Genomic DNA, 24,634 nt, shown 5'->3' on the forward strand with positions numbered 1-24,634 from the left:
GGGAATTGCCTTCTCTCAAGGCCTTTCCTGATGGCTCCTGCCCCTGTGCTGACCTTCATGCAGGACCGGCCCATGACAGAAACGCCATGCTCTGTCGGGAGGACTTGGGGGTCCGCTCCTCTCAACTCTTCTCAAGCCCAACTGCAGCCACCCCTGGCTGTGTGCCCCCGGGAAGAACCCAGTCCCTGAGCCTCAGTTTCCCCAACCACATCCCAGTGGAGCAATAATGCTCACTCTACCAGGTTGCTAAGGAGAACACACAGGAGTCTGACACTGCTAACATGAGTCCTTTCAACTGCCAAGTGCCCTGTGGACCTCAATTATTATGGCTGCTTCCGGCAGTTTTCCATAGCAACAATGAACTCATTGTTGCTTCTCTTTTCAACTCTAATAAGTTTGGTTTCATTTATTATTATTTTTTTTAATGTATGTGTGTGTGCTTGTATGAGTGTATGTGTACCACATTCATGAAGGGAACAGCAGAGGCCAGAAGAGGACAGCAAAGAGGATGCCTGGCATCACAGGCATTTGTGAGCCACCTGACTGTAGGTGCTGGGCGTCAAACCTCGGTCATCTGCGAGACCCATAATCATACTTCGCTGCTAAGCCATTTCTCCAGCCCCAATTTTGTTTGTTTTTAAGCCTTTCATTGCCTTCTTCCCAAGGATAAGTTTCTGCTTTTGAACCCTGTGGTGGTTTGCATATGCTTGACCCAGGAGTGGCACTATTAGAAGGTGTGGCCTTGTTGGAGGAAGTGTGTCACTGTAGGGTGGGCTTGGAGACCCTCCTCCTAGCTGCCTGAGGATGCTCAGTCTGTTCCTGGCTTCCTTCAAGTGAAGATGTAGAACTCAGCTCCTCCTGCACCATGCCTGCCTGGACTCTGTGATGCTGCCATGCTCCCGCCTTGATGATAATGGACTGAACCTCTGAACCTGTAGGCCAGCCCCAATTAAATGTTGTCCTTTATAAAACTTACATTGGTCATGGTGTCTGTTCACAGCAATAAGACCTTAACTAAGACAAACCCCAATGTTCAAAAAGCTAACTCACTCACCTTCCAAAGGTGCGTTCACACACTTAGACCCCAGCCTCTCGCTGCTATGGGGAGACACTAAAAAGAAAAATAGAAACATTGAAGGTCCACATGAAACCCTCACACAAGTTATTTTACCCAAGCTGTGAGCTTCTCAATCTCAGCTGAGATAGAATAAAGTGAGAAATTTTCGCTTATCAATCAATCACTGGTTATCAATGGCCGGAGTTCTGCAGCCCATTTAACTTCCTTCCTGTGCCCTTTGCTATTAGAACATTAGGTTCCACCCCAGAATCTCAACACCGAACAGATACACAATACAGTAAGATGCCCACAGAAGGGGAGCAGAAGAGAGAGCGCTGACCTCTTGGCAGAGATCCTTTTGAAGTAGCTGTCTGTATCTGACATCTTCCCTGAGCAAGTCTAACCCAAGGGCTAGTTGACAATCACTGCCCACCGCATGCTCTCCTGTATCGTTGTAGCCAAAACAAGAGGTCTGGTGTTGAACTCTTTTTCCCTGTAACTGTCCCAGCAGGGGCCAAAGATACTGAAGCGTCAGACACTTGTTCCCCTCACTTTGGCTGCTTGATCCTAAAACCTTTGGAAACATGCCTAACACCCACATCTGCAGCTTAGCTGGTTCTCACTGTGGGGTAGAAGATTCTACCTCAAAAACCCCTCCACTGCAAAAATAGTCATCGTCACCTTATCAGAAAATGACATGACTTCTTTGTCTTTCTGTGCCCGTAGCCCAGGGAGAAACACAGGGAGGTGCCACCCTCCACTCACAGTAGTTCTCTCCCAGCCCGGGCACCAGACCGCAGTGGCCTGCGATGTAGGCAAATCCTCCATCCAGGTTCACGGCATCTGCTTCTCCTTTCTGAAGTTAAGAAAGAAATCAGTCGTAAACTGTGCGGCTCTGATCCCACTGACCCTCAGTCTTTGTCTCATGAACGTCCTGTCGTGTGTCCTTATTTAACCAGACAGCAGCGCTGGTGGAAATAGGGAATTTGGAAAACAAGACCCGTCTTTGGCCTGTCAGCTAGAATCATGCCCAATTCAAGTCATGCTCTCTGGACATCCCTGCATCCTCCTAGGAGACCCTTCTGGTCATTCCCAGGGCACACTCTTTTTGACCATTGGTACTAGGTTCAGAATGCACATAGCCAGACGCGGGTACTATATCTAATCTGTTTCATGGAAAATGCTTTCTCCCAGCTAGTGGAATCAAATCCATCTTCTAAATCCCATCAGCACCACACTCTTAACTATGGTGCAAGACATGTTTCCAATACATAATTAACTAACAAAACAATGGACAACCATTAAGAAATTCATTGGGGATTTAGCGCAGTGGTAGAGTGCTTGCCTAGCAAGCACTAGGTCCTGGGTTTGGTCCTCAGCTCCGAGAAAGAAAAATTAAAAAACCAAAATAACAAAAAGAAATTCATTCACAGTTAACTTGATTTTTTAATTAGGATTCTAAATAGAGCAACTAATATATTTAATAGTCACAAATAAGATCTCTGAGATTAAAAATAGTTATATGAAATGTAGCTCTGACTTGTAATTCCAGCACTGGTGAGGCTGAGGCAGGAGAATTGCTGCCACAAGTTCAATAGCCTGGGCAGCATAGTGACCAGCCAGGGATTTAAAGTGAGACTTTGTATCCAGTGACAGCAACAGTGACTTTGTATCAAGTGACAGCAACAGTGCCCGCTCCCAGATATGCTTCACTTTTGACTCCTTGACTGCCCTGGAAATCAGAACACTAATGTGGCAGGAAAGATTTATCCAAGGCAGATTCTTCCCCCAGCATTGTGCAGCGGCTGGGGATGTAGCTCAGTGAGAAGTGTGAGGCCCACAGTTTAATGCCCAATACAAGCCAAACAACGGACTCTCAAAAATAACACCAACAAAAAGAACGAGACACTGTGAACAAACACATCTAAACGCTGGGCAGTGATTCACTCACTACGTCTCAGAAAGTCAGATAATGCAGAAGGTACCATTTGCTAAGTCAGCAAACCAAAGCGGCAAGTGGTTAAATAATTTCTGGGGTAGATGGTCTAATTCCTGCAGGAACCACTAGGCAACCAGCCTGCAGGACCTGGCTATTCCATAACCATATCCCTAAACACTGTGCTGTATAAGCTTTTATATTCATACAGTGACTGAAAAGTACCCAGTAGACTTCTGTTGAGGTTCAAGAGAACTAATGAAAATTTACATAGCATGTAGAGAGTAGCTACAGAAACATTAGCTACTGATTGATATTAATAATGAGCTCAGAAAAACTGATAGTTCCATGGATAGAAAATTCCAATCCCACATGTATAATAGCAAAGGGATTATTAAATAACTCAAATATAATCATGATGCATTACTATGTAGCCAAGGACGGCCTAAATCTGACCCTCTTGTGTCCCACTTCCGGGTGTTGGCATTATATCTGTGCACTACCATTCCCAGATAGGCAGCTATTCAAAACTCATTTTAGCTGAGGTTTTCATCATCTACGAAAGGGTAGCTGCTGTGCACAAGACAAATTAAATAATAAAAGTAGCTAACATTTATTAACAGATTTCTCTATGCCAGGCAATAGTCAAGAGTTCTGAAGTTGTAATATTTACCACGGACAGACTTAGGAAACTGCAGACCCAGAAAAATATGAATCTTATGAGTTAGTGCCAAAGGGTTTAGCCAAAATCAGGAGCCCAGACGAGGAAGCGGGGTTTCCTACCATGACAGCAGCAATGCAGTCCTCAGGGGTTTCCTCCGTAGCGCACGCCAAAGCGCCACCACTCACAGCACTCCAGTGGTCGCATTTGGCCCTCTCCTGTTGGCCCACTGCACACCACTTCACCCTCTGGGAGTCTTCTGAACCTAGTGGAGACCAAGGTGTTCACAAAGAGCAGTGAGGGTGGAGTTCTTCCCTCCCTCCTGATATCATCTCCCCAGGGAAGCTTCTTAGCTCTCGGTTCCAAAGCTGGCCCTTCTGGAACTTTCCAGAACTTCCATCCCGGGAGCAGCCCATGTGCTCATGAGTCACGTGCTCAGCTCTGACGGTCTCATTGCCACTGCTCACCTGGTGTGTTAGCTCACATCTAACTCTGGAACTGCTCTATTGTAGATGTTCAGGGGCTATTGTTTGACTAAATGGAGGGTGGGAACAGAGAAGAGAGGGACGGAAGAGGCCAGTGGAAGCGGGGCGCTGCACTCAAAGCTCCACAACGCCTGTTCTAGCTCCGCTTCTGAGTGTGATCATGGGTGTGTTCCCTGGTCAACTTAGGATGGAATTGTCCTCTCTGTCGCGCAGACCCCACCACTGAGTGAGTAGGCTCAGCTAATACAAGAACCTGAAACCACTGTCGCTTTAAATTGTCTATAATAGAAAGGTTCTCAAATCCCTTATGCTGGGACCAGAATACCTCAGTAATCGAGCCCCTGCATAACAGCTATAAGGCTCTGAGTTCAAGCCCCAGCACCACTTCCACCAATATAATGTTCTTGTCCTTAAGTAGTGTAGCTCTTTCTCCCGGCTTAGCGGAACATCTGCTCATTGACAGTGTGTTGAGTAGCTCTCGTGGGCTTGGCTGGCCACTAAGGTCAGGTGAAACTCCAGCCGCCTGCAAAATCTCAATCCAAGGCCTCTGCCACACCGGGTGGCCGAAGCTTGGCAGGTCCCTCCCGAGACTGACATACCTCTCTTCAGATTCCGAATGGCAGAAAGAAGCTCATATCCCAGGTATAGACCGATGTCCATCTTTGGAGGGACCCTTAGAAGTCCGCAAGCAGCATCAGTAAACAGCAGGTCTTTTCCGTGAGGGGAGCCAAAGAGCTGAAAGGTTGATGACTTGTCTTTTCCAAAGTGTTCCTGTGCAGAGGTAGGAACAGGGGTGGAGGAACATCGTCGACATGGAGGCGAGAGTGAAGACAAAATGAACCCAAACTAGGTGGGGGGGGGGCGTGGGGAGCCATGCGGCCATCCCTGTCTGTAGTGAGACATTTGGTTTCTTAAAAAGAACTCCGTTATGTTATGTAAACATGGGGTTTCTTTTGGTTTTAATCCCAGACGTGGGACGTGGGGCTGCCTCGGATTGTACACGTAACAGCGGACTACTTGGCTCATGCGTGCTCTGGCAGGGACGTAATTCTGCCAGTGGCAGATAGTTTAATTCTGAGGACTCTGGAAAGAGAATGAATGCCAGCACCCCAAGAGGGGCCAGGAGGGCCTCGGGAGAAGAAAAGGAGGAGGAGAACGATGAAGACACCAAGGAGGATGAGGATGAGGATGGGTAGAGGACAGGGAGGGGAAGGGGAGGACGGGGAGGACGGGGAGGAGGAGGAGCAGGACGAGAAGCAGGAGCAGGAGAAGAGAGACTGTGGCAGCTGCTGCTTTCCCCTGCTGCTCCCGGTTGCTGTTGGTGTGGTTAATCAAGTGGTCATAAGCAAAGAGCAAAGAGACGAGATGTTGAAGATATCCTGACTATGAAGATCAGCCTTCTCCCCATGGAGACCTATGCCTCCTCTCCTCTCTAACCTTCTTTCTCTCCTACCTAGGTCAGGCTGAAGGAATAAGGGTTGGAAGGGAGGTAGAGGTAAAGAACCCAAATAAAGTAGATAAAACAAATACACCTACGGGTGTGCCCAGATGTGAGGCTTGAAATAAAATAGATTAATAACAACAACAACAACAACAACAACAACAATAATAATAATAATAATTGTCCACAGTTTCTTTCTGCAATTTTAGTTACCAGCAGTTAACAGCATTCTGAAAATACTAGACAGTTCTAGAAAGAAACAGTGCATTTTAAGTAACTTTAATTGTAGTGTATGGCTGTATTTTCTTATTTTGATAATCCCTTATTGTACTTAATTTATACATTAATCTTTATCATACATTTGATGTTTACAGATTGCTGACTCCAGTGGTTTGACTCTGATTCTTTCTTTCTTTTTTTTCCGGAGCTGAGGACTGAACCCAGGGCCTTGTGCTTGCTAGGCAAGTGCTCTACCACTGAGCTAAATCCGACTCTGATTCTTTTTAAGCACAGTGATGCATTTACTAGATCACAGCTCACTGCATCCAGGAGAATCTGTTACCTATCTATTATTTATATATTCATCTCACTGGCTAGCTATCCATCTATATACTTATCTATTTGTAGGGCCTGGGACTTTCTACAATTACAGCCACTGAAGCTTTTTTAATAACCTCTTACACACAGATAAAGGGAGATTGCCCATGCACAAAGACAGTTCCAGCGCTTCTAACAAGTTTCCCCAAGGACAGCTTTACTCAAATCCCATCTAGTCTGTGACATGTAGACACAGGGAAATGGCAATGAGCTGACCCACCCCCCCTCTGACCTGCAGAAAGGGGATCTGAGTTGGTCATGTGCTAGGCAGCTGCCCATCTCTGGAAGGGCTCTTGCTATGTATTCCCATGGGCAGAGTGATGGCTTCCTCCTTCCTGACTGACTGCCCTGGTGGCTATGCTAGACTTTGCCCTGAAGTTGCCACCAGGGATGCAGGGTAGGTGTCCTGGACCTTCTTTTTACCTCCGGCTTGTTGCTAAGGACCAGTTATTAAACAGTCTCTTTTCCTTTCAGGCTTCCAAAATACCCCGAAGGCCCTTTCCCTGTGTCTCCATTTCCTGGCCCACAGTTGTTCCTGATTTCAGCTTGGAGTGATACCTGCTCAAGTGCTCTTTCAAAGAACTGCGTTTTCTCAGTATGGCAACACATGTCTGCAATCCCAACACTTAGGAGTCTAGGAAAGGGGGATAAGGAGTTCAAGTCCACCTTTGACTACATAGCAAGTTCAAAGCCATTCTGGCTACATGATACCTGTGTCCAGAACCCAAAGCAGAACAACAACATAGTAACAAGAGCAAATGACTGTATTTTGCTCTTGCTGTGACTCTGCACAAAATGCCACCTGCTGATTTTTCTAATAATCCTTCACCCTTCCTTTAGACACACAGGAGGTTGTGCAATTCCTCTTGGTGATACTGTGTGCATGCTCTCCTTGTGCCTGGGTGATTCAAGGTCAACTAGTTGATCTCTGAGTCTGAGCACAGTGTTGGTATAGATGGGATGGGGTACAGAGGCTGTCTGGGAGGGATCTCCACCCACACAGAGATCGTGTTTGTGTTCCTCTGTCGGGGGATTCACAGGCCAGGGTAGGGATCACAAGGGAAGTGTTTTGTTGAAGAGGGTGGGGCTCCTTAGAGTGGAAAAGAGAATGGAAAATGAGGCAGGAAGTGCTTCTGAGAAGCTTTGGCCAGGGTGGGTGATACTGTGTAATAAACACACAGCAGGTAGATTGTTGGTGAAGGCATCACCCAGCGAACCCTGACAGCACAAAGATGTCTAGTGGTAGTGAGGTCAGATGGAGGAAACCCACACACTCTGAAAAGGGAGCTGCAGGCTCAGGAAAGATGTCGGAAGGGGGTACCTGGGCCACTCTCAGAAGCTCTTGGATCGAGTCCTCCTTGCCATCCACACTGCGAGCCACCACAACATGAGAAGGGACCCGGGCCAGGTAGCACTGTTCATACTCATCCACTGGCCTGCGGGTGTTGTCTGTGCAGAGCAGCTCATACTGGTCCCTGTCGGCCTTTCTTGGCATGACCTCTGCAGAAGGAAAGTTCAGGTGAGCAGGCTGAGCAGGGAGCTGGGCTGACCTCTCCCCACCACCACAGAGTGAGTGGCCTGAAAGGGACAGAGGGAGAATCCTTTCCAAACACATTTCACACAGATGACGGAGCAGAGGGCTCGTCAGGGAAACAAAAGGCTTTCGATCCCACTGTGGCTCGCACAGGGTTGGGTACCATGCCTGGCCCAGGCACCTCCAGCCGCCCATGTCCCTGTGGATCTGGAAACACGAACAGTGGCAGCAAACATGTTTAGCAGTGATAACCCACAAGATTGTACGCAAGGCTCCCTGCCACCCAGGCCTCTTTACACTCAAGCCCTCAAGCTAAAGGAGGCCAGACACGGACTGATGCCATTATAGACATGAAGAAATGGAGTCAGAGTTAAGATAACTCATCAAAGCCTCAGGGATGCGGCCATGCCGGGGCAATTCATGAACGAAGCCAAGTTCTCCCAGAGACAGAGCCTGCTTGGGGAAAGTGCTGAGAGAGCCAAGGATGAGAAGGGGTCCTGGGGTCCCAGTCAGGGAACTCTGCAAGTGTGAAGCACAGTTTCCTTGGCTGCCACTGTGTTGATTCGGGTGTTAGGGACCCAGTCCATCATAGGTTGAAGTCATGATCCACAGCATCCCCAGGTGTGACCTTACTTTGAAGTAGTCCTTACAAATAAATGTATGCCCTTAAGATAAGACATGGTTGAATACAGTGGGCTCCTAATCCAGTACAGCCGGTGTTCTCGTGAAACAGGAAACCAGGGCAGAGATGTGCACACAGGGAGACTGCCGTGCAAGTGTGTCAGCAGAGTGATGTCATAATGACATCAGAATGACGTCAGCCTGACATCAGACAGTGACAATATCTATGTACAGGCTAAGGAATGTGAGGAGATTCTTCCTCACATCCTCAGAAGGAGCAAACACTGTTGGCACCCTGATCCTAAAACTGCAGCCTTCAGAAGGAGGAGATGGTGAGTTTCTGTGGCCGAAACCATCCAGCATGTGGCACTTTGTATTGGCAGGCCTGGAAAATGAACACAGGCGGACTTTGGGATTAATAAAAGTCTCATATTGAAAGAGAAATACCTGGAAACACTTATTAGAAAGCTGAGCTTACAACATGGGTACATGTTTAAGCTTTGAATGTTTGAGTGGCTCGGTGTATTCCTATCTGACCTTCGATTGGCTATACCAAGAATCTGGCCTGGCCCGGTGGCCTTTTCCTGTAACCTCAGCTACTTTGGGGGCTAAAGCAGGAAGATGGGAAATTTGAGACCTGTCTGGGTTACAGAACGAGTTGAAGATCAGCCAGGAAACTTAATGAGCTCTTGTCTCAAATGGCCAACACTAATAAATGAAAAGCAAAATAAGATTTAGGAATGCAACACTGTGTCAAGTCAGAGTGTTTAACTGGTATGCATGCATGAGGTTCTGGGGTCAATGCACAGAACTTACAAACACACACACACACACACACACAGACAACATACACAACATACACACACACAGACAACATACACAACATACACACACACAAACACACACAAACACACACAAACACACACAAACACATACATGGGCTTACACACATTCACACACACATACATAATCACTCACACACAGAGAGGTACATACACAAATGCATACACACACATACACACACAAACACATATGCACATAGACACACGTGTTTACACACATTCCCACATACATACACATACACTCACACACAGAGAGACACATACAAATGCATACACACATGGACACACACACACAGAAAGACACATATACAAACGTACACACAGACACAGTTACATATACATATATAACACACACACACACACACACACACACACACACCCCACAATCCCAGAATATGTCATCTTAACTTGTCTAAAAATGTTGCTTTGCTTGTTTGAGCTAAATTGTCCAAAATGGTAGAAAGGTTTGTTGCCACGGACCACTTAGATGGAGGACACCATGGGAGAAGCAGGGCTCTGGTACTCAGGAAGGCACAGGTTCGGTGCAATGACAGACAGACACAACTCACTCAGAGTGGTTTGAATCTGCTGCGATTTTACTGAAATCTGCTTTGGGGTTATATACAATGCTTGAACAGGAGCTAATTTTTTGGCTCCTTGCCAGGGTGCACTCAAACAATAACCAAGAAAAAGTTTTAAAAAGTTTACATGAAGTTCAGAACAGAAAGCAAGACAGGAAATAAATTTTTCTGAGACTCAGACTGGTGCCAGACGGTGGTCATAAACCTCATTTACCTCAATCTCTAAATATCATCTCTCGGGTAACAACAGGATAGCCAGCTGTAAGGAATCTTTAGTCTTTTACTCTCTCTTAGCCAAAATTTATGTAACTGTCTTTTTAAAGATAGGATAGTTCCTTTTGATATAGGCAAGCACAGGGACCTGATCTGGCCAAGCATTCTATAAAATTTAAAGAATAATGTAATACTCTCTTTCTATCAGTATTAACCCATCGGCACCCTCTTCATCATATGTCCCTGTGTAGGGCAATGGCTCTGCAGTGGTCCTGTATCCACTCAGGCTGTTTTTACCTAAAGGAACGGCCCACCACCTTCCTCTAATTAAATAATGTTTTCTTCCACGTAACTACTTGATAGGAATTCCTAAATGTATGGCTTTTTTTTATAATTGATGGGACTTTCTCCTCTAATAGCGAGCGCCTTAATTCTTTCACTATCTAGGAGGTCTGGATTTTCCACAGTTAATTCTTCCTGTTATAAGTTATTGATCACATCTCTTAGAGTTTCATTCTGATTCTACTTAATTTTTGCTAGTGCGTTCAAAAGAGGCATGGTCCATAAAGACCAAATCGGGTCTCAGTGCTCCTGTGAGTAGAGAAAGAAACAAAAGAGCCAGTACGTAGCTCCCGATCATACCCATTCCAATCAGCTAGGCAGAAAGTGGAGGAGGAAGCGGCCAAGTGTCTCCAGGAGACCACGTTTCGAGGAACACGTATCTCTGGCCTGCTGACCACGGTCGCTTCATGTCAGACAGGCTCCACTGGAGCTGACGCAGCAGTTTGTCACATTATTTTTTATTTTAATTTTTAAAATAAGGGAGGGGTTGATCAGGGTAAAGCCTTTATTTAGTATGTACAAGACTCTTGGTTTAATGTGGGTCATTGCAGAAGCAACGTCTTTCATTAGTTGGTAAGTTGCAAATAACAGACCAAAAGTCATGTTCACTAGATTTATAGAGACATCGGCAGGTTGGCTGAGGATGCAGGGGAGGGACAGGTGCGGGTCCCTGACATGGGGGTTGGAGACAGATGTGTGCTCAGAAGAGTGAGTGGGGCCCTAAACAATGTAGAAATGGTGGAAATGCTTTCATAAAATCTCTTCAATGGCATTAGCATCTCAATACCAATCGTCTCTAGAAGTTATAAAAACAAACAAACAAACAAAAAATAAAAGCTTTTGGAAACAAGAGCAAGAGGCTTTGGCCAGGCTGGGGCCCACTTTACTCTCTTCCAGCACTTACCAAACACCGTCAGGTGCCTCACGAAGCTCACATCCCCTGTGCCATCCTGTAGACATCTGCAAACAGGACAGCCAAGGTCAGGCTCTCTGCCTGGGAACACACTTCATCAGGGTCTTGTGCAATGTCCCTTACAATCTAGGGAGGCTTTGGTGGAAATGGGGGCATCCATCTGTCGTCAGAGAGGCAATGGCCTTATCTGAGGCCTTTGAACCTCAGAGCCATGCTGAGACCTGAAGCAGGCAGGAGGCCTGGAAATCAGCCTGGCAGACAGTTCCAGAGAGAGGTGATGGAGCAGACAGGACCCTTGCATTCCTCCTAAGGAGCAGCTCAAAGCAACTGGTTTGGTTTGGGCTATTTACGAGTCATCAGACATGTAGCCTAGGCTGGCCTTGAACTCATAATCCTCCTGCCTCCACCTCCTTCAGCAAACCCTATTAGTATGAGCTGCCACAACCAGCAGCATCAATCTCCACACAAAACCTTCAGCCCAAAATTTGTCCTGCTGACAGGATGTGCAAAGATAAAGATGGGGCAGAGACAGAGGGGATGGTCCAACCTGAGACCTATACCATGCAAGAGAGCCAACCTCTGACACTATTAATGATACTCTGCTATGCTTGCAGACAGGAGCCTAACATAACTGTCCTCTGAGAGGCTTCATCCCGCGGTGGATAGAGGCAGATGGTCAGACCCACAGCCAAACATCAGATGGAGTTTGGGGAGTCTTGTGGAAGACTGGAATATAGAATTAAGTGAGACAGAGTGCTCAAAGACACCACAAGAAGACCTACGGAGTCAACAAACCAGGGCCCAGGGAGGCTCACAGAGACTGAACCACCAACCAAAGAGTATACAGGGGGTGGACCTAGGACACCCACACATTTGTAGATTTGCAGCTGGGTCTTCATGTGAGTCCCCTAACAAATGGAGCAGAGGCCGTCTCTGACTCTGTTGCCTGCCATTGGGTCCCCTTCCCCTACCTGGACTGCCTAGTTGGGCCCCAATGGGAGAAGATGTGCTTAGTCCTGCTGAGACTAGATAGCCCAGGTTGGTACCCCAGGGTGGGGCTGAGGCTTCCCTTCCCCTTCTCTGAGGATAAAGGGAAGGGGTAATTGGGTGAGGGATTTGTAAGGGTGGGACTGGGAGGAGAGGATTGGGGCTGTGATTGGGATATGATGTGAATAAAAATAAATTAGGGAAAGAAAAAAGTCATCAGATGCTCTCAGTGATGGGGAGACCTCTATGATCTGTCCTGCAGAAAACAGCAGACAGTGCGGATTTCTCTAACCTTTCCCCAAGCCTCTGAGTACAGTGTTTTAACAGTAACAGCAACACAACTTTGATCCTAACACTCGAGGCAGAGGCAGAGGCAGGGCAGGGGCAGGGGCAGGGGCAGGGGCAGGGGCAGGGGCAGGGGCAGGGGAAGAGGGGCAGGGGCAGGGGCAGAGGCAGAGGCAGAGGCGGAGGCAGAGGCAGAGGCAGGAGAGGCAGGAGAGGCAGAGGCAGGAGAGGCAGGAGAGGCAGAGGCAGGAGAGGCAGAGGCAGGAAAGGCAGAGGCAGGAGAGACAGAGGCAGGAGGCAGGGCAGGAGAAGCAGAGGCAGGAAAGGCAGAGAGAGAGAGGCAGAGACAGAAGCAGAAGCAGAGGCAGAGGGGATCTCTGTGAGCTCCAGGCCAGTCTAATCTACAAAGGGAATTATAGGATGCTACACAGATAAACCCTGTCTTGAAAGACAGACAGACAGACAGACAGACAGACAAACAAATGCCACCAGATAGCCTCAAAACCCAGCAGGTCCTGCTCTGGTTTGAGCAGTCACCTCCTTCTACAGAGAACGGAAAAACAAAGATAGTCATCTGAAAGGCTCTCAAGACCTATGTCTACAGACCCCAGTGTCCAGAAATGAGTTAAGTCTGACCCCTGGGCACTTCTGTTATCACGGGACATGTCATGGGCCCAGCTTTGGGGAGACAGTAAGGTCTTCCACAAAGAAACTCGTTCCTCAGGACGGTTAGAAGCAGGAGTAGGCCACGGGAGGGACTCTGGACCCTGACAGTCATGCCATCTGGATGCCTGGCGTATGTCCTGTTCTATCCCATGCTTTCATCTCTCTGCGATGACTGATATTGGTTGCCAGCTATGGATCAGGTAACTTAGGAGACAAGCATGGGTCATATCTGTGAGGGCGTTCCTAGGTTAATTAAGGAGGGAAGATGCAAGAACGTGGGTGGCGTTGCTCTGTGGGCTGGAGCCTAGCCCTGAATAAAAGGGAGAAAGTGAGCTGAGACCAGCATCCCCCACTCCAGGTAACCAGCTAGTTCCTGCTCCCGCCACCACGACTTTCCCATCGTGATGGACGGTATCCCCCCCAAACAGTGAGGTGAAATAAACTCTTGCTTCCATAAGTCGCTTCTTGTCAGGCATTTAGTCACAGCAATGAGAAAAAGAACTAAGAGGATGGAGAGGTAGGTGGCTCAGCAGCTATTGGTCACTCTTCCAGAGGACCTGGGTTCAATTCCCAGTACACACATGGCAGCTCACAACGGTCTGTAACTCCAGTTCAAGGGATTCAACACCCTCCCACAGACATACTTGCAGACAAACCACATAGGTTGATTATTTGTGTAAAGTATTTATATAACTTATAAAATATAAATTATTTTAATGATATATTGATTTTTATTAAATATTTATTAAATTAATAATTTGATAATAAATTAAAATAATTTAATAAACACTTTTTTTTAAAGAGAAAAGTAGTTAATAGACCCCCTTGTTCCAGAGCAAAGGTTTCACTTACTTTAAAGCTCCCCAGTAGCCAAAGTATGGTTCCCCGGAGGAGCAGGAGCACTTGTCTGTCCCCTTCCCCGAACACAGCTGGCACAGCCTGGGGGACATCTTTCCATCCGCACAGGGCACACAGCTGCTGGAGAAGAACGTGGCTGCCGCTGCTCAACACAGAGACGGGGGCCACAGGGTGTGAGCTGGCTGAAGCCTTCAGAGTATGCATGTGTGTGGGGGAGAGCCCTACGGGAGAGCCTGAGTCTGCGGACATCTCCCAGGCTTGCTTCTAAGAAGGGAACGGATGTGCAGGGAGCTTGCCACAGATAGCAGACAGTGCCCGGGCCAGAATGAATGGATGCATGGCCCAGAGCCCTGTGTGTCTGAGAATCACACTCAGGTGGGCCCAGGGCTCAAACTGATGAAAATGCTTGTTGGCTTGTCTGCTGCAGAGTAGACGTGACCAGTGCCCTGCACCCTGTTAATTCACCAACACCTTACAGGGTCAGGCAGAACACTGAAGACCCTGTGCAGACCAGTTACCACCCAGTAGCCTTTTCTCACTGCGTGAGCTCACCCTACTTCAACCCATTTGTGCACAGAGGCTGTGATGCCTCATGGTATCCCTTCCAGGGGAGACAAGGGGATTTGGTAGATTCTGCTGACAAGTCAGACGAGGAGCAAGCCAGCAGCCCCTGCCCAGCTGCCCAGGGAGATGTCCAGTGGTCTCTGTCACCAAGGTGAGTGAACATCCATAGAAAGGTCAAAGGCCGGTGAGAGCAGAGGCAAGGCTGTTCCACTTCACCAGACTCCATCAGACCCACATAGTAGCCTGTCCCTCTCCGTTAAGAGTACTGGGGCTGGAGAGATGGCTCAGTGGTTAAGAGCACTGACTGCTCTTCCAGAGGTTCTGAGTTCAAATCCCAGCAACCACATGGTGCCTCACAACCATCTGTAATGGGAATCTGATGCCCTCTTCTGGCATGCACATGTACATGCAGATACAGTACTCATAAAAATATATAAATCTTTAAAACAAACCAAAAAAAAAACCAAACAAACAAACAAAAAAAAAAACCCCATGAATACTGCAGAGGTTGACAGCTCGGAAAGGGTACCACTTTTCAGAGTGTAGGATCTGGTGGTCATCCTCAAGGGCTGAACAAGTCTGGGTTCACTGTGGCTCATCCTGAATGCTCAAGAAGCCTGGGGTATCCAGGGATGTCCAACCAGTCAGGCCGTCCTTACCCATGCCTTAAGCCCAGAGACTCTTCCTGGGAGGCTTGGAGGGAGGTGACCTTCCTTGGGGGGCTTTCAAGGCTACCCTTGCCAGGACAAACTGCTGTGATTCCCGGGAAGAAGCGCCTGACGGCTCAGCAAAAGAGAAGCCCCTCTGCAGAGGGAAGACTGCCAGCAGTGTGATGCCGGTGCATGCTCTTCCCCATCTCGGAGAACATAAAACATGGCATGTTCGTCAGAGACTGAGAGACGGTTAACACGCATTATCACCTGGATTTGGAATTATCATGGAAACACACATCCGGGGTGTGTGTGTGTGTGTGTGTGTGTGTGTGTGTGTGTGTGTGTCTATGAGGATGTTTCCAGAAAAGTTTACTAATGAGGGAAGAGCTTCCCTGAACATGGGTGTGTCACCACTGATGAGATGGGGTCCTGGGTTAAATAAAGAGGCGGGGGTGGGGGTGGGGGTGGGGCGGGGAGAAAGCAAGCTGAGCACCAGCCATGCCTCAAGCCCTGGCTGCCCTGAGTTCCCCACCAAGATGGAGTGTCCTCTCAGCCTGCAAGTCCCAATAAGCCCTTCCCTCCTGAAGTTGCTTTTGTTGGGTTCTTTTCACAGCAGCGAGACAAATGACTGACATGTTGGATAACCCCCAACGCAGTCCATTTAGACCATCCAGTGCAGGAGCCCCACTTGAGGGCACCCAGCCCCGGGTGTCTCACCTGTTTCCCGAGAGCCAGAAGGAAGCAGGACGCTGAGGGGGACGTACCACCCAGCAGACCAGCCCAGGCTGGCATGGCAAGACTTCTTGCCCTGGAGCTGGTTTAGCTGGAAGCCTGTTCCCTTCTTCACCACGGCCACGACATAATAATGGGTTTGAGGATCTGTAGTGGAGCAGAAAGGGAAGGCAAAATGAAATGTCATTACAACTAACCTTCCAGAGCATTCGCAATGTAGACCATCAGAGGGTCCTGGGCCCAGCACCATCCCCTAGCAAGAAGGGCAGGAAAAGAGTTTTAAAAAATGCCTTTATCTGGCAGAAAGAGAAAACTGACCCTTTCAAGGCGATAAATTAATATTGCCGATGCTCCCTGACTTACAAGCTAGACTTGTGAGGCTTTTACTTTATGGTAGGTGCAAAAGCCAGTAGCATCCTCTGAATTTTCAATTTGGTCTTTCAAATGCATGCTGCTCCCCTCTTCCAAAGCTGGGCAGAGATGGTAAGCCATGAGATCACGACATGAACAAACACTCATCAGAAGTACTGTGTTGCTAGGTGGGCTGTTAGCCAGACATTGAGAGCATCTGGGCTTATAATATTTTTAGTTGATAATGGGTTTATCAGGGCACAGGTCCACAGTGGGTTGGGATACCTCTGGGATCCTCTCTGTGTGTTTTGTTTTGTTTCTCTAAGCCTGCAGTCACTCTAAGCCTGCGGAGATAGAGTCTTGAACACTCCATTACAGGACTCCATTCCAGAGACCCCCAGGCTTCAGTGGCAGTCATGGCACTATGCTGCCTCTGTGTGGCCTTCTCTTCCTTCTATGGTTTTCCCGCTTACAGCTCAGTCACAAAGTGAAGGTGTGAGAGAAAAGAGAGGGAGTGTCCGAGGAATATGGGCAGAAGCCTGCAAGCTAGGGCCAGACTGAGCTAGGCTCTGCGCTCACACATTGATAGAAATAATGGACGAGATTGGACAAGAGGTAAATCTCCACTCATTCAGTCCCCCAGCGCTTCTTTTCACACCAGACACAGACCTGTGCTGTATAAGACCTGCAGGAAACAGGATGAGGAAGAGCCTTGTGAAGCCTCAGAAATGGTCTCTCACTGGTGCAACCCTAGTGGTGGGTAATAGATTCTAAATAATGCTTATCTGAGGATGTTAACTATCCCACAGACTATAGAACCAAGGGTATGACTATCGGGATTCATAAACGCTACAGCTTCCTGTGGAGAAATGTCCCAACCCCTGTGGGTTAGTGACCAACACTGTCAATCTAAAGAGCTCCAGAGACTTGGGTCCTTGTAACGTTAGCGTGATGCTTCATTTTCACTGTCGCCTTTCACAATCACCTATGAGACACACCACCAAGTGTCTTTAAGGGTTTCCAGAGAGGTTTAACTGAGAAGGGAAGAGTCACCCCTCGAATGTGAGTAGCACCATTTCTGGGATGAATAGGAATGAAAAGTGGGCCGAGCATAGGTCCCCCTTGCTCTCTTTCTCTCTCTGCTTCCTGGCTACAACAGATACAATGTAACCAGCTGCCTTGTGCTCCTTCTGCAGCGCCCTACCCACGGTGGTGGACTGTGTGCTTTCAAACTGTGAGCCAAGACAAACCTTCCCTTCCTGATAAGTTTATTTTGTCAGGCAATTTGTCACAGCAACAAGAAAAGTAACTGGCACACTTGGCAAAGCCACGCCATCCCCATCACACCGCACCAGCGATACTGGGCCCCAGGGAGAACACACCATCTTTGGATCCATAGTATTCTGCCATGATAGGTTTCAGGCTGTGGTGGGGCAGGTCAGCCTCAGCCACCAAAGCTCCATCAACAGTCACAGCATCAATTTTATTGGCCTGAAAGACAAGGGACCAGACATGAATGAGACTCGTTACCCCTGACGAAGACTCTACTAATGTCTTGCCCAAGACTCTGGTGGCATAGACTCTTCCATAGCTCAGACCTCCTTCCACTCATTCCTGTCTGCTCCATGAGGTTGTAGGGGCCCAATAGCAAAAAGCTACTGCAGTATGCATACTGGTTAGTTTTCCTTCCCAGACCTTAGCCAACTGACGCTTGGTTCACTAACCATGTCCTTGAAATGCAAGATGCATGAAGGTGGGGACACCTGTATCTTTTGTTACCTTGGTAATCTTAGCACACACACACACACGCACACGCACACGCACACGCACCCCCCACACACACACACACACGAGCACCTAGCATAGGTAGGTCTCCATGTGTGTTTGCTGAGCATGTACATGACCTGCAGAACATCACCACACATGAGATATCATGCTGCATCTCCCACATCTGGGATCCAGGGATCTGTTAGCCAGGGGTTCTTTCCTCCTTGCGGGAAGCAGCAACTTCTTAGGCCCCTCTAAGATGAAGTTAGGTCATTTCCTACCCACAATGCAACTCATTCTTCGTATTCCTCATTAATTGACCTCCTTCATTTTCAGCACTGGGGAATCAACTTAGGATCTTGCACATCTAGGCAACTGCTGTATCACTGGGTAAGATTTTCAGCCCTCTTTTACTTTTTAAATTCCTGAGATGGGTGTACACTCGACTTGAACTCTCTCTCTCTAGCCTGAGCAATCCTTGGACTTGTAAGCCTTCCTATCTCAGTCTCCCAAGTTACGGCATTGCAGGCCTGTGCCACCAGACTCAGATTAGAGATAGACTTTGAAAGTGATCTGTGAATGTATTTAGTACAGTCATCCCTCGCGTCTGAGGGAGAATTGACACTCCGAAAGAGCAAGGTCAACAAAGGCTTGAGTCCCTAATAGGACACGCAGCGGCAATGCCCACAACCTATGCAGGTGCGCTCGTGCACCCCAGACCGTCTCTAGACTGCATATAAAGGTAACCCAAGCTAGAAGCTATACGAACAGTTGTCACACTGTGCTGTTCGAAGAACGAAAATGAAAATGAAAAGAGTCTTCACATGTTCAATACAGACGTAATTTTTAAAAAATAGTTTTTGAGCCATAGTTGTTTGACCTCACAAATTCCATAGTTATTTTATAATATGTATTCATATGGAATAGTATGCATTATATGCATTTTCGTGTGTATAACAGGTCACGACTCAATCATGTATCAGAAGCAACTCAAACTAACCTGGAAAAGGGCATAACTAAATATGCAAGGTACAAGAACATGGTCGCCAAGCCTGTGAACCAGTCAACGCCGTCGACATCAGGGTTGGGGGGAGGGGTTGCAGGGATATCCTAATGGTTAAGGCTACTTGCTGCTGATGCAGAGGACCTGGGTTCTCAGCATCCCTTGGGTGGTCCACAACTACCCCTAGCTCCAGTTCCAGGGTATCCAGTGACCTCTTCTGACCTTTGTGGGTACTGGGCACACATGTGGCATGCAGACATACACCATGCGCACAGGAAAAACCTTATAAAATAAAAAGAAATAAATATAAAAAGGAAAGACAGAAGGACAGAAGAAGATTCAAAGTGACATGAATGGACTTGACATGAGCTCCAGCCACCCCTAAGGCCTCCAGCTCATGACGGCTTTTCTCTGCTTCGCACATCCTCCCTTCCTGAGTCCTTCCCCTTCAGGTTCCATCATCAGACATAAAAGACAAGTCTTAGATAGTTTAAGCTGCTCTAAAATTGCATAAGGACAAATGGCTATAACAAATCCATCTCTGTGTCTCTGTGTCTCTGTGTCTCTGTGTCTCTGTCTCTGTCTCTCTCTCTCTCTCTCTCACACACACACACACACACACACACACACACATGTATGCACATACACAAAGGCAAATTTCATGTTTAAAGAGAAACAAACAACTTTAGCTGAGCGGTGGTGGTCCGCTCCTTTAATCCCTGCGTTTGGGAAGCAAAGGAAGGCATACCTTTTTGAACTAACCTAGTTCAACAATGGCACCCCAGCTTTTTGTACTTAATTACTAAACTCCACCAGGTATGGTGGGCTACACCTTGAGTCCCAGTACCCAGGAGAGAGGAACAGGAATGCTTTGAGCTCTGGGCAAGCCTGGTCTACATAGAGAAAGTTTCTTGTTTATTGTATTGTATATATTGAGAGAGTCAGAAAAAAAAGGGCCCTGAGAATTCCCTCAAGGAATGCAGCTAATTCAGTTTGTGAACGACACACAGTTGGTTCTATTTTTTAGTATTAAGATATTTTTAATGGGGGCTGGTGAGATGGCTCAGCGGTTAAGAGCACTGACTGCTCTTCCAGAGGTCCTGAGTTCAATTCCCATCAACCACATGGTGGCTCACAACCATTTGTAACAGGATCGGATGCCCTCTTCTGGTGTGTCTGAATAAAGTGATAAATAAATCTTTTTTAAAAAAAGATATTTTTAATTACATACACATCGGGGGGTATGTGCATGTAATTGGGTATCCACAACAGAGGCCAAAGGATGATGCCCGATCTCCCAGGGCCGAAGTTACAGGAGGCTGTAAGCTGTGTGACTCGGGTGCTGAGTTATTTTTTTTAATTAAAAAATTATTTCATATGCATTGGTGTTTTGCCTATATGAGGGTGACAGATCCTCTGGAACTGGAGTTACAGATAGTTCTGAGCTGCCTTATGGGAGCTGGAAATTGACCCCTAGTCCTCTGGAATAGCCAGTGCTCTTAACTGCTAAGCCATCTCTCCAGCCCAGTATTTTTGAGTCTTTATAGATTCTCTTGATGCAGTTTTAGGTTTTGCTGTGTCATGGATATATTGCTAAGTTTGAACCCTGTATAAGTTGTTCAATAAGATTGTGACTTTTACTACAGATGAGTGCTGAACAGTCAGTCGTATTCTCCCCTGCTCTGTAAGGTACAGGGAAATGACAACCTTTCTTCAGCTCTCTTTCAGACAGCAGTGGCTTACCGAGATATCCTGGATGCACTCAAGGTGAGAGGTTTTCCTCACACAGGTAACAGCTGGGCCACCTGCAGGAAGGACTTTCTTCATGTTGTCTCGGAAACTGGAACACTTAGTGGCCTCATGATCTGACACAACACACCATCGAATGGTCTCAGGAACGGCCAGGCACAGCCCTGGGGGAGAGACACAGGAGGTGTCAGGGTCCCATGACATTTACCTTCCTCTGCTGGCAGAAGGGATCAAACACAAGACAAGGAGCTAAGTGGCCTGGACTAATGGCTCAGAGAGATGGTGTAATGGTTAAGTTTGCATCCAACTCTCCCAGAGAACCGAGTTCAGTTCCCAGCACCCGAGTCACACAGCTTACAACCTCCTGTAACTTCCGCCCTGGGAGATCGGGCATCATCCTTTGGCCTCTGTTGTACACTCACACCTCCCCTCGATGTGTATGTAATTAAAAATATCTTAATACTAAAAAATAGAACCAACTGTGTGTCGTTCACAAACTGAATTAGCTGCATTCCTTGGGGGAATTCTCAGGGCCCTTTTTTTCTGACTCTCTCAATATATACAATACACATATACATACATACACTATACATATACGTATACATATACATAATTAAAATCCCCAAAAGATAACCACAGAATTAGCATTATGACACAGCAATTCCACTCCTAAATATATATTTAAAAATTGTCAACAGGGGGTTGGGGATTTAGCTCAGTGGTAGAGCACTTGCCTAGCAAGTGCAAGGCCCTGGGTTCGGTCCCCAGCTCCGAAAAAAAGAAAAAATTTGTTAACAGGAACTGAAACAAACACAGATATTCACAGCAACACTTTTTTTTTTTTTTTTTTTGGATAACTAAAAGAAAAGCATTCGGGGCTGGAGAGATGGCTCAGAGGTTAAAAGTGGTAGCTGCTCTTCCAGAGGTCCTGAGTTCAATTCCCAGCAACCACATCATGGCTCACAACCATCTGTTTGGGATCTGATGCCCTCTTCTGGTGTGTCTGAAGGCAGATCATTCATACACATTATAAATAAATAAATAAATATTTTTTAAAAAAACCATTCAAGTGTGCACTGAAGGGAGAGTGGCTAGGTATGGTCATGTTTTAAGTCCTGAATGAACCTTAAAACAGCAGGTGAAGGAAACAAACCCCCTCAACATATAGTTACTAATAGGACCCAATAACTTGAGATGTTTATACAAAAGAAACGAAAACACATATCCTCTCAGAGATGGGCCCAGCTATGCATGACAGCCTTACCTATGAAAGCCTCACACTAGAGACACCTGCACGAGTCAGCGAGTGGCTAGGGAAACAAAGGGTGGTAAAGACACACAGAGAAACAGGATTTGGCCAATGACTGTGGTATATGCCACCTGGATAAACCTCCAAACAACTCGCCAGGTGAACGGAAGTGGGTGAGACTGGGAGGTGGCTCAGTAGCTAAAGGACGGCCTGTACTCAGGAGGCAGAGACCCAGACCCTGGGAAAAGCTGTTTAGCTAGACTAGCAGAATTGATGAGCTCCTGGCTCAGCGAGAGACCCTGTTTCAGTAGCTAAAATGGAGACAAATAGAGTAAGGGCCCAATGCCAAGTCCCCGTCTTCACACTAACTCACACAAGAACAGTGCATGTGCACATGCGGACACCCACGTGTGTTTGACTAATAGGCATGTATGAACGCAGCACACACCAAGGCAGGGAGGGCAGTAGGGAGGGAGGGACGGAGGGAGGGAGGGATGGAGAGAAGGAGGGAGGGATGGAGAGAGGGAGAAAGGAAGGGAGAGGGAGGGAGGGAGGAATGGAGGAAGAGAGGGAGAGAGATACCATTACAGCCTCTCCATCACTGAGGGCTTTGTCCCCAGAGTCTACAGCAATTGAGAAGGTTTCAAGGAATGGGTCATTCAAATACCTGTAAGAACCCAGTGACACCCGTTTATTGTCTGTATATAGGAATTGCCCTTACCGGTGATCTCCCCTGCTTCCCCTGGGGCCAGAGCCAGAATCCTCAGGTGGTAGCACACACATAGATCTACTGGGATCCCTGCTCAAGACTTCACGGTTGTGATCTTTACCTGTACCCACTATGGAGTCTTGATTCTGAGAGCCACAGAAATCATTCTCAAACCCGAGAGTAACCAACAGCCCTGTCCCCCACCAAAGCCCAGTTCTTTCCTCCAGCAGGCCTCTATGCTGTTGGTGGTGGCAAGGAGGGAGTAGCTACTGTGTTACCGACTGAAGTTTCCCCAGAAATCCCAGGTTCACTTTGGTTCGAGTATTGCACACTTGCATCCAAATTATTACTTACTTAATTCCACTCCTCACGTAATGACTCAAATCTACTGAGGTGGGGGGGGGGGTGGAAGGAGGAGGAGAAAGGAAGAGGAGGAGGAGGAAGTTGAGGAGGAAGGGAGAAGGAGGAGGAGGAGGAGGAGGAGGAGGAGAAGGAGGAGGAGGAGGAGGAGGAGGAGGAGGAGGAATCAGTAGTCCAGGCTTGGAGAAATCAGTCGGATGGCAGTGGGTAAGGGTGCTTGCTGCCAAACCTGATGACCCGACTTTGACTCCAGAACCCATATGGTGTAAGGAGAAAACCAGCTCCAAAGCCATCTCCTGTGGGGCACACACACACAGAGAGATACGCACACAATAAAGAAACAAATGGAAAAAGCAGAAAAGCCAGACCCACAGGGATATTTGCTTACGATTTCGTATGTGTGAGCCTGGAATAGACATGGTGTTTACAGGGGGGTGAGGTGGGGACGGCTGAGAAAGGATGAGAAGTGATTTGAAAAAGTTAGTGATGTTCTTTATCTTGATTATGGTGGGGGTCACATTCACTGAACTGTATATATCCTTTAAATGAACGTAGTTTATCGAAGGTAAACGACGTGTCGATAGTGTGGGGAACATTGCCGGGCCACTTAAAGTCTCAGAACAAAACTGCTTTGGCTTCAAAGCAGGCTGGGTTCAGGGCAAGCCACAACTGCCTTGCACAGGGCTACAGTCGCATGACAGACTTCATCACAACACGCCTAGCTAAAAAGGATAGACGTCACCGTAGGACTGGTGGGTTGTGCTGAGCCATTTCAGAGTCACAGCAAGATCATCATAACCTCGAGGCCGACTTGTTGCTAACCATAAGCCTCAACTGCCACTATGCTGGCTGACTACCTACACAGGAACACACACACAAATACACACTCACACAAGCAGGCACGCATGCCTCCCCCCACCCCAATGCAGCTTCTTAGAAAGCTTCTGTTTAAACTGTTCCTACTGCCTGCTGGCTCTGACACTGTGTAGCTGATGCCCCAGCTCTGCTTCCTTCTGTCGTTGGTGAATTTATTCACTGCCTGCACATCGCTGGCCCATCAGCATTGTCCTGGCTTGACAAATAGAAATATTTTAAAAAGAGAGGATGTGTACTAATAAGCTAAGGGTGGGTGGAGTCTGATAACATCGACAAGGTCCTAAATAGCGTCCCACCACTGGCCTTAGAACAGATGCAAGAAGAACCAGTCTGAGCTGGGACTATTTCAGAGTGAAGAGAAAGGCTGCTGCTGGCCTCCCGTTCACTCACTGAACGGAGAAAGCTCTTGGACCCCAGAAGAAACCCTTGGCTTGGGCTTGACTTTGGCAAGTTCTTAGGATATGTGTTCCTTCTGTTATATGTTTCCTATTGAAGCTACTTTGGCTGGGGTCTTTTGGTGGTGGTGGTTTGGGGTGTTTGTTTGTTTATTTGGTTGGTTAGTTTTTTTGTCATTTGACACCACAAGTGTGCTTGTTGGACTG

At 47.4% G+C, this 24,634-nt stretch overlaps 1 protein-coding gene across 1 annotated transcript in view; it reads right to left on the minus strand.

The window, feature by feature from the left end:
* LOC116907764 (inhibitor of carbonic anhydrase) overlaps positions 1–17,805 on the minus strand; it is a 29,468-nt gene extending 11,663 nt beyond the window's left edge. Inside the window, exons 1-9 of the mRNA XM_032910903.1 lie at positions 17,702–17,805; positions 15,954–16,115; positions 14,014–14,161; positions 11,215–11,270; positions 7,499–7,677; positions 4,739–4,910; positions 3,777–3,919; positions 1,823–1,913; positions 1,055–1,111 (exon numbers count right to left, since the gene is read on the minus strand). Of these exons, the coding sequence (XP_032766794.1) occupies positions 1,055–1,111; positions 1,823–1,913; positions 3,777–3,919; positions 4,739–4,910; positions 7,499–7,677; positions 11,215–11,270; positions 14,014–14,161; positions 15,954–16,115; positions 17,702–17,729 (1,036 nt within the window). The 5' untranslated portion in view covers positions 17,730–17,805. The remainder of the gene's footprint in view (positions 1–1,054; positions 1,112–1,822; positions 1,914–3,776; positions 3,920–4,738; positions 4,911–7,498; positions 7,678–11,214; positions 11,271–14,013; positions 14,162–15,953; positions 16,116–17,701) is intronic.
* Between the last annotated feature and the right edge of the window lie 6,829 nt (positions 17,806–24,634).

Source organism: Rattus rattus, chromosome 8 (genome assembly GCF_011064425.1).
Source record: "Rattus rattus isolate New Zealand chromosome 8, Rrattus_CSIRO_v1, whole genome shotgun sequence".
Taxonomy (NCBI): domain Eukaryota; kingdom Metazoa; phylum Chordata; class Mammalia; order Rodentia; family Muridae; genus Rattus; species Rattus rattus.